The sequence below is a fragment of the Petromyzon marinus genome, chromosome 1 (assembly GCF_048934315.1).
Source record: "Petromyzon marinus isolate PM22_M1 ecotype Great Lakes invasive population chromosome 1, UKy_Petmar_22M1.pri1.0, whole genome shotgun sequence".
In the NCBI taxonomy this organism is placed as follows: Eukaryota; Metazoa; Chordata; class Hyperoartia; order Petromyzontiformes; family Petromyzontidae; genus Petromyzon; species Petromyzon marinus.
In genome coordinates this window covers 28,625,379-28,635,403 of record NC_133667.1, presented here as the reverse complement: position 1 = coordinate 28,635,403, position 10,025 = coordinate 28,625,379, and the positions used below count along the sequence as shown (strand labels likewise).

The 10,025-nt window shown below is 39.3% G+C and overlaps 1 protein-coding gene across 2 annotated transcripts; it reads right to left on the bottom strand.

The window, feature by feature from the left end:
* Positions 1-2,473: 2,473 nt before the first annotated feature.
* On the bottom strand, positions 2,474-9,579 carry MTFMT (mitochondrial methionyl-tRNA formyltransferase). 2 transcript variants are annotated; one of them, XM_032947714.2, is made up of 10 exons: positions 9,128-9,579; positions 6,910-7,649; positions 6,096-6,323; positions 5,578-5,700; positions 5,260-5,362; positions 5,062-5,137; positions 4,111-4,202; positions 3,876-3,957; positions 3,016-3,104; positions 2,474-2,845 (listed from the first exon to the last, which is right to left on the bottom strand). In XM_032947714.2, exons 2-10 carry the CDS (start codon positions 7,494-7,496, stop codon positions 2,603-2,605), a joined length of 1,623 nt encoding a protein of 540 aa, XP_032803605.2. In that variant the 5' UTR covers positions 7,497-7,649; positions 9,128-9,579; the 3' UTR covers positions 2,474-2,602. The 2 variants fall into 2 exon arrangements, with proteins under 2 accessions (XP_032803605.2, XP_032803615.2); XM_032947724.2 differs by lacking the exon at positions 9,128-9,579 and adding an exon at positions 8,663-9,059.
* Between the last annotated feature and the right edge of the window lie 446 nt (positions 9,580-10,025).

The following is a 10,025-nucleotide window of genomic DNA, read 5'->3' as shown; positions in this document are numbered from 1 at the left end:
TGGCTTAGGCCAATATATTGCTGGAGTTTTTTAAACTATCGCTGCAGAAATATTTTGTAATGTTAACTATTTAAAGTCTCCAATACCGTATGAGCAAAACAAGCGATGTACAAGCTTCCTAAATAATTGAAAATATCTTTCTAGGGTGACACAAATCGAAAACACATCCGACTGTACCTAAATTGAATGCAAGCTGGAAAGTGCAACAACAAAAAAGAGAGTGCCGAGTTGCACGATTGGATTTACACTGAAAGAGCAACACGTAGATTTGAGAACGAATGCAAGTCGGGAGACATTCGCTGTTAAGAAGAGTGGACTTCGACAAGACATTTCACGAGAAGGGATAAATGGTCTGTGGTCGAGACTAACGATAGTGGTAGCCGAAAGGAGGGAACCTGCATCAGAGGACATCCACAATTAGACACAGCGGCGTTGAAATTAGTGCATGTGCAGCAGCAGTGGATTGTTGCATAACGAGACGGTGATGAATGGGGACAGTTTGGGAAGAACTCCATCCATCAGTGGATAGAGCACAGCTGTTGATGTCCCATAAGGGGCCGTCCATAAATGACATCACGCACGTGGGAGGGGGGGGGGGTCAGACATTTGTGACGATGTGTGACGGGGGGGGGGGGTGAAAAATGTGACGTCACATCAAAATTCGCAGCTTTAAATAAATATATAATTGCCATAACACTAATTGTTATAACAACACTCCTACAACATCAGAGTGCAGCGCCACATTAAAGACGCACTGCAATGACAATAGTTTAAAGCGATTTGAAGCATGGTTTATTTTTATAATGTAAACATGGTTTTTTTGGGGGGGGTGGGGGGGGGCAGAGCTTTGTGACGTCATATTTGAGGGGCCCCCTAAGTAACCTCATCTAACTGGTATTTTAAGACATGTAGAAACCATGCATGAAGTGCCATTTTTACATTTTCTAAACACATGAAGTCAAACTGTTAACATCTGGATTGTTATTCTTAGTTTTTTCGGTAAAGTCACGTTGAAGAGAAACAACAAAATAACAAAATATATATAAAACAATTTTGTTATTTTGTTGTTTCTCTTCAACGTGACTTTACCGAAAAAACTAAGAATATGAATTACTGCAGTCACGAAAGCTTTAAATCAAAATCTGGATTGTTATTGGGTTTGTTTCAGATCATTTTCATTGAGCAGTGATTTCCAAATTTTTCTCACGGACCATGCTGTATAATATAGTGTTTGGAGGAAAGAAATCGTATTGACAACTGTTCTACGGACCACTTCCTCTAGTCTTGCAGATAATACGTTTGTAACGGCTGGTAAAGAGGTTTGTATTGATTGAATGCCTCGATCACAATTACATATTGTACATGCAATCATATGCACGTGCAAGTCCCATTATAAAACTAGTTTGTATTAATTATTTTATTGGAGGGTTGAGGGACAAGAGACAGGTTTTGTGATGTGCAAAGGTTAGGAAAATTTTAATCAGCAGAAAAGCATTGCAATTTCATTTCTCTGTCACATCTAACCTTCCCCATCTCAAGAATCAGAGCAGCTCCTCACTGACTTATGAAATACATTCATTCCATTTACAGAACCTTAGTGCTGCACTGATTAAACAGGGAGAATTCCTGTTTTATATACGGAGTATTAAAATGTGGCATGATGCAGTATTTTCCTTTGAAAATAAGCATCTGATAAAATATGTAAGTACACAACACAGCTTAAGAACAAGAGAACTGTGCAGAACGGCATGGGGTGTTTTTTTTCCCCCTGAAATCTTAGGATATTCGATAAGTTGCTTTCATTTGGCCGTTAGAGCCCTTTGGCATTCACACTGGGTTGTAATCATCCTAAATGTGGTCTGGTGTGACTTATGTAATTTGCAGCAAGCTGTAGCTCTTAAACACTAGTTGTGAAGGTATTTGCTTATTTTTTTATTAAACTGCTTAACAGGTCCCTGCAGGGTGGGCTGGTAGGACAAGTCTCTGCGCTGTCTATTGCTGATTTTACACCCAACAGCACGAGATTTCACTTCGTTAAAGTATTGAAAGGGGACGGACGGATACATTAATCTATTGCAGGCTGGTACACTCAGTTTACAACTTCGTTCCTACCAGTATTATCACATGCTTGTGTTAGCAGGTGTTGGCTTTCTTCTCGATGTATTTCGAGTTAAGCTCTATCTAGATGGCAAAATCTGGCCTTTTTGCCGTGTAAATGTTTTATTTCTAAATTGCTAGCTTGTAAAAAATACATGCTAGCGTTTTGAATTTCCATAACAACTAAAGGTCTAGCTTCTGTGTGAAATGAGCCTTAAGAGTTGTCGAAAATGCGTGCAGATGAGTTAGGGATACAATATATATTTCCCTGAGTAAATATCTATAGGAGAAACAAAAAACGTACCCATGTAATATATAAATAATCCACAGAGGTGGTTGAAGTTTAAGTGTTGATTTATAAAACCAGAGCACGTAATTTTTGGTACTTTAACGTACTTTATTTGTCATCAATATTTTGCATGATCATTTTACATATTTACAAAAATATACGCTCAGACACACAACCCAGATATATTTTTTTATTCCAAAGCAGCATAATGAATTATTAATCTTGAAAATGAGATTTTTTCTCAATGCTGCCATTGCAACCTATGACAGATGCAGGCGTATGAAAGCTACCAGGACAGTTTGCAGCTCCTTCAGGCTCCTCGCCTGGCTGTGTGCTCTGACCAACAGTGCTTTCTGTGTGATGTCCTTCTTGGAAAAAAGAGTGCAAGTAGCCATTGTAGAAGTCACTTGCAGAGAGTTTCTTCTTCAGCACAAGTGTCCGGAAGCCAACCCAGCCATCCTATGGGAACATCACATCAGAGTTTTACGCATGGGACCCAACCTGTCAAAGATATTTCATAAAGATGACATTGTTTTATATTTGTTTAAACACTTGCTGCCAACAAGTGGCTTTTTTTCTCAGCTGCTAAAAGATTAAATGTTTCAATTGGACAAAGAGAACAATCATACCTGACACCTCACACACAGTATGTTGGAGTGCTTGCAAAAGTATAAATCTCCAGGATGTGCATTTGGCCTCTTTTGGGCTGCTGCACACACTAAGATTGGAAGGAAAAAAAAACATGAACAAGGCAGGAAATATACTTTTTGTCACCTCAGCAACCACATCAAAAACCATTCAGGTGCAATATGTACCCAATAATCCATGATGCATTGTAAAAATCCCGTTTGTTGCATAAAACTAGCTTTTATTCTGCAAAACTAAAGCCATGCAATCATGCATTATACTCCTTTGAAATGCAAATTTCAAATATATCTGAATATATAACAAGGATAATACGCATTAACAGACATCCTGGACATATGACTATCATTACTTAACTTACTTCTGTTTATATACAAAGCAATTTACAGCTATATGAGAACAACAATAAATACAAACATTTGTACACTGTTTTTATTACAGCTACACTTTATATATAAATAAAAATTAAGGTCAGGATAATAACCACCATACCCATTAAGAACTACCGTTCATTGCATTTTACTTCATTTTCATTAATTACAATGCCATAATGTGCACAATATTTCACAGACATAAATAACCATGAGGCATGGAGCCATGAACAAAGGCCAGGCAAAATAGATGGGGGCCTTTTCTTGTCTCTTAAAAATAGGTGAAGATTGAATTCCGCAAATGTGCAGCGTGATGGCTTTCCAGATGGCAGGACTGTCAGGGAGATTGAAAGCTAAAATCATAGTACCTTAATCTCACCATCAACCAGACAACCAACGGATAACTAATCCTTCCCATTACTGGATTATGAACAGGTTAAATGTGTTTTGCAAAACAAAACTTGTAAATATACCTAGACTTGTTGACATATCTTCAATGTCCACCATGTTCATCAGTTTTATTGGTCTGCTCATCCACTGTGTCCTGAGCGGAAGCTAAAAGAAACACTCATGCTCAATGACAGGTTTACTTTATATATTTACACATAAAATATTTATACAATTAAAAACCCACACATATTTAAATACACGTAAGACAAATTTTAATAAAAAGCATTAAAGTTTTCTTTTGTAATGACAGAAATTTACCTGTGTCCCAATAGCACGGTACAGCCTGTCAATGTAATCTGTCGTTTGTTGGTCCCATCTCACCCAACACATGGACGTATTCACCTTTGGAGCTGAGTGAAATACATTTAAATGAATATCATGGTAATATTAACAATACATAAAATTTATAGTATACCTTTTGTCAAAGGATTACTCCAAAACACATTATATTTTTTGTATACATTTTTTTTGTTAGATTGCATTGTAGAAATGTTTATGCTCAATATGAGCACAATGTCACAGACAACAGAAGTATTGTTCTCTATAAGGTCATTTTAGGCAAACTGGTCAATGTTCATAACAAGACTGAGGTCTCATGTATGTATGTGGAACTTATTTCGCACCGTACACAGCCAACCATGCTAATCGGAGATGCAAATGGGAGGTACGTGCAGTGAGTCATAAAATGGGATTCACAGATTCAATTGTTGCAAGTAAAAGTATTTGTCAAAATGACAAGGTAAGTATTTCTGTCAGTTATATAAATACCTCCTGAAGCAACAGCCATCCCTCATGGTCTCACAATAGAACAATCCATCCAGCTCCTGCATAGGAGCTGATTTCACCTCTCCATGACCACTCTGTGTACGTCCTGTCAATGTTATCTCCTTTGTCCTCCACTCCATCGTTAGTCACGACCACCGGCCATCATCCATTCTAGTGATGTGTTCTGCCCAAGGCCATGTATGTTTCTGAACCATCAAAGTTTCATAATTTGCATATATTCTCTAATCCATGTGTTTCTATTTCTCAGTTTGATAACAAGCAAGTACTTATCCATGCCTTAATGCACACCTTTCATCTTTTTGTTCCTTTTTCTTTGTCAGTGTTCATGTTTCTGATCCATGTCATGGCAATTAAAATATACGGATTAAAAAGACATACAGTACTTGTTTTGAAAAGCATAAAATGGCATTTAATGTAACACACCCAATGTTAATCCCTCTTTAGGTTGCTCTGTGCTCTTCTCAGTGTATCCTGGGAGATCAGACAGTGTCTTGATGAGCTGTAATACAAAACAGTACAACCATCCATTGTACATGACATAGATCAACATCCACAAAATACTTTACAGCATATGATTAGCTAACCAAATGTCAAGCACAAAAAATGAAAGTGTAATCTGACCAGCTCTGCTCCTACACGGGACAGCATTTGCCGCAACTCCACAGCCGTGCATCTGTGTGGGACAGAATGCTTTTCCTGTAGCAAAATATTTCCTACATCAAACCTGACCAAAGAAAAACACGTACACATAATAGTAAATGGTCTTCACATACTGTGTTAAAGCAAGATATAAGATTACTAGATATGTAAATGACACCACTGTGACACGTGTACAATCTGAAATAAATAAAAGTCATTTTGACTCTCAAGACTGAAAGTAGCCAAGTGGTGGTTGTGACAGAACAGAGGCGTGTGCTGTTCATTTGCTCAATGTGTCACCTCTGTGGGCGGATCTTCATGACCGTGACGCCAGTGACAGTGTCTCCATGCAGCACCGTGTGAATAAGTGGTGAAGAGCCCCTCCAGCGAGGCAGCAGACTTGGGTGAACATTCAGTATTCCGCTGAAATAGTAATAATATGACAAAATCTTTAAGTTTGACAATATCCACAACTTGTTGCTACAAGTAAGGATTTTGGCCACTCATAAATGTAAAGTTTTCTTTATAAATTGTTAAGGTTATTCTAAATAATACTAGGATATAATAATGCCTTTAAGCTGGCTGAAATCCCACGAAGACACACATCTAGAAAGAGAGACCTAAGAATAATAATGTAGCTACTGTTGGATGAAGGCATCCCCATATACTGCCATTCCTCTGCCCCACAAACTAATTATCTCCTATGCATGAGTTTATGTCATCACTCCATCAAAACAAGAACATCACAAATGTGAAGGATTAAATCAGCCTTCATAAATTTACCAGGCGGTTGTTGTTAACATCAAAATGGTACTCACTATGGGAAAGAAGAGATGAGATCCTGACTGAGAAGACACCCAAAAGATACAACAACACCAACATGGAACCCTCCACTGGTTGGTCCACCAGGCAAAGACAATGATGGAGATGGTGGTACATATGGCCAGTCATGCACCACCAGTCCCAGCTCTGAAGCAAGGCTCCGTACTGGTATTGTTTGTTTTGGAAGGGTCACAACTTCCAATGTCTCCAACAATCCACTGTTACTGAAACCCCACAAAGCAACATAGATAAGTCACGCATCTGTAAAAATATACTGCACAATGTCCTTTAAATAAATCAAGTTATATATAACCAGGCTAAGGCTCAATGCAACACATATTTTAGGGATAACCTGAGTAATATGCAAGTAGAAAGTCATAATTGCAGAGGTACAAGCAAGATTCACCATGTAACAAAACGTATAACATTTTAAAACACCATTGTACTCAAATGTCTGAACAACCTATATCTATATTTTGATTTAAAGCTTTCGTGACTGCAGGGATTCATATTCTTGGTTCTTTCGGTAAAGTCACGTAGAAGGGAAACAATAAAATAATAAAAATATAAAACAATGTTTTAAATAATAAAAATATAAAACAATGTTTTATATTTTTAAAACAATGTTTTATATTTTTATTTTATTGTTTCCCTTCTACGTGACTTTACCGAAAGAACCAAGAATATGAACCTATATATATGAATGTTCATTTACAATATAAGACAGCTTTTTTAAAAATAAGTGGGTTTATGCAATATACATATTGGAAGCATGTTCTCTAAGTGAAACATTTATAAATAAAAACTTACCATGCACTCTTCAAAGCTTGCAAAGATTCCAATGCAAAATTGTCAGAGCCAAAAAAAAGAACACGCCATGGTGGTTTTTTTCTAACTTCTGAATGTTTATTATCCCACACATTGGCATCATCGCTGTTTAATGCCTTAGCTGACATGTGGTAGCCCACTGCAGAATTCTGTGAACCCACACACTTTTGTATTCTATTCCTGAACTTTTCACACAGGTCCAATGACGTTGATTTTAATAAGCTGCAGCATTTACTTGCTGAAACAGAGACTTCTGGCCAACAGCTGCTATGCACAGAAAGTGAATGTGTTTTGTTCATCGAGTTGACAAATATGGTTGGGCTTAACCCAGATTCTTTTTTGGAAAATATCGTTCTTGAAAATGAATCTCGGCCACAGAATTCAGCAGCCACAGGGCCAGAGGGCGTTGTTGAATTGTGGACATGTTCCGTGGCATTTGAGCAGCCACATCTCTTCACCAAGTTCAAGACAGTACCACTCTTTGGTTGTTGGCTGCTTGTAGGTCCACAATGCATGCGTCCCATGCTTCTGAGGACTGGCTGAGCCCATCTCAATTGGCAGAAGTACATTTTAAGTTTAAGGCCAGCAAATTCAGCATAAAAGTGCTTTCATGCTATTCATGTAGTCCCATCAGTGCACCACTACGCACAGTGACTACATTCCGCTCCACGCGCTGCGTCCTGTAGTCGGAGTGAGTGATCCTTGTTGTGACGGCACATGTCCTGCAAGAACAAAATGTATTTATGAAACAGTTAGTGAAGGAAAATGCGAGGTATTTTAATCTGGAACACAGTTTGCATTTCCATTCCTTCCGATTACTGGCTGCAATGTTTTTGTTAATTTCGATTTGCTCACGGAAAGAACTGGAAGACATTAAGTTTGCTGGGTAACCAAGGGGTCAGTGCTTTTTTCCCTTTGGCCATTTTGCATGCAAATAAATTATCCCTTTGAAAGCTACAAGAGCATGTCCCATTCATCAATGAACAGTCCCAAAGGCCCAAACATCACGGGCAGATTCTGACATTACCGAACATGGGGAAAACTACGCGTAAATGCATTGTCTTGATCGGTGTATTATTATTAAACTGACACAAACTGGGGACTTCTAATGTCCTGGGAAGACTCAGGACAGGTTCCTCAAAAGTAAAATTCCATCGGAAATCCAGGACAGGTGGCAACTATAACTATAAAGTGGATTTTAATGAACCCCATGACAATTCATACCTGTCAACCCGTTACGGTTCACCCGTATTCTTCTGCAGGGAAATTTAGATTTCAGGTCCACACGGCGTACATCCGTTTAAATACGGGCAAAACATGTTATGTCTATTTGTTTGTGTTTCTCCCTTGTGATGGGGGACTTTGTAGGATGAACGTTGAGATTTATAAGGACACGGGGGTGACCAATAAGGTCTGAATAGGTCTGCAATAAGGTAGGGCACTGATAAGGGGTTGACAGGTATGTGATATAATTCTCAAGGTGATGTAACGGTCTCTACGTAATGTGCATAGTAATAATGTGTTTTTTGTATCTTGTAAGGCGAAAATGTATCTGCACAATACTGTATTGTAGATTTTAACTTCGTTACCGCGCAGGGCACCTCGTACAGACCATTACAGTACAGTGTACTCTGGCCGGACAACGTGCTTAGAGTTGCTCTCCTTGGCTTACAATGTCCTTCCTAGTTCCCCATTTGTAAACAGGGACACATGTTCCGACATAAAACGCTCTTACCTTGGTCGAAAATAATGGTTAAATCTCAAGCATAACCTCAAACGCCACCAGCCAATGCCGTCACGACCCAACACGTGCTGCATGCACATAGAGGGGGAAGTACAGTATACAGCACTGTACCGCTTATCGCTCTGTCACCAAATGCACAGCGGAGGCTTGGGACAAAAGACAAAGATCCCCCATATAGCCTTAACACACACGTGTGTTGCAGGTAACACCGCTGACTTCATAACCTTTCATTAAATTCACAAACAACGCAGACAGACGAGAACATTTCGCCCTTAACGCGAGAGGAGGCGCTTCCGAAAACGTTGGCACCCAACAACCCTCGTGACCTTCTTGCCAGAGCTGAATGCGCCGAACGAGCGTAAAGAAGTCGGTATTTTCCACTTGTTTTTTTTTGTAAACGAAACCAAAAAAAGAAGTAATCAACATTAATAACGTTCACTGGTGCGGTAAACTTACCACGAACGGGATCATCGATTGCTTTTTGGCTGGCTGGGTCTCTCTGCTGCGCCGATCTGTGCCTCGCGCGGAGCTAGGCCTCTTAAGGCGGGCTCCTCTTAAGGCACTCACACTCACTCGTACAGCTATAAAGTAAAAACAAACATCTGAATATTTGTTTATACTGAGGGGTGGGGAGGGTTAATAAAGCTGGAGTTTTGCTCGTGTCGAACAAGCCCCGCACACGCGGGAGAATTTGTCTCCTTATTTAGTTACGAGTGATGTATAAATCTCTACAACGGTAATGTGCACTGCATCAGGTAATTCGCATTTTATTACTTAAAAAAAAAATTCACATAGCAGTACTTTATTATGTTTAATTGCAGTGAAGCGTTTACTTTAAAAATATATACATAAATCACCACACTGCGTTGAGAAAGCACTGCATCTCAATTCGCAACCTATTCATTCATGCGGGGTTATTGACATGGCGGGCGGGCGGGGGGGGGGTCAAGCGGGCGATAGGTAGGGTGGTGCAACCCCATGGGCCTCCCTGGTTAATACTGTTAGTGTACGAACCGGTGTGCGTGCTAAGTCCGCTTCGCGGGTGGAATTTTAAAGATCCAGCGATGTAATGTGAATAGTTAGGCCACTGCGTGCCCACATTTGAAAAAAAGTACGTGTACATGTAATTGGGGAAACAGCAATTGTCGCCCTCGACTGAACACGAACCCCCTCCTGTAAGTTGTGACACACTGGTTTCTTTAATAAATACGTGTAATATAGGAGTTAAAAGAGTATTGCAGTACGTAACTGTATTTTCAAATACAGGACTGCATCTGTTTTAGTGTTAATTTTGAATCTCATGTACTCTTTGAAGGACCTGCTTTGGTATGGTTGGCCAATTCCATTTGTAGAA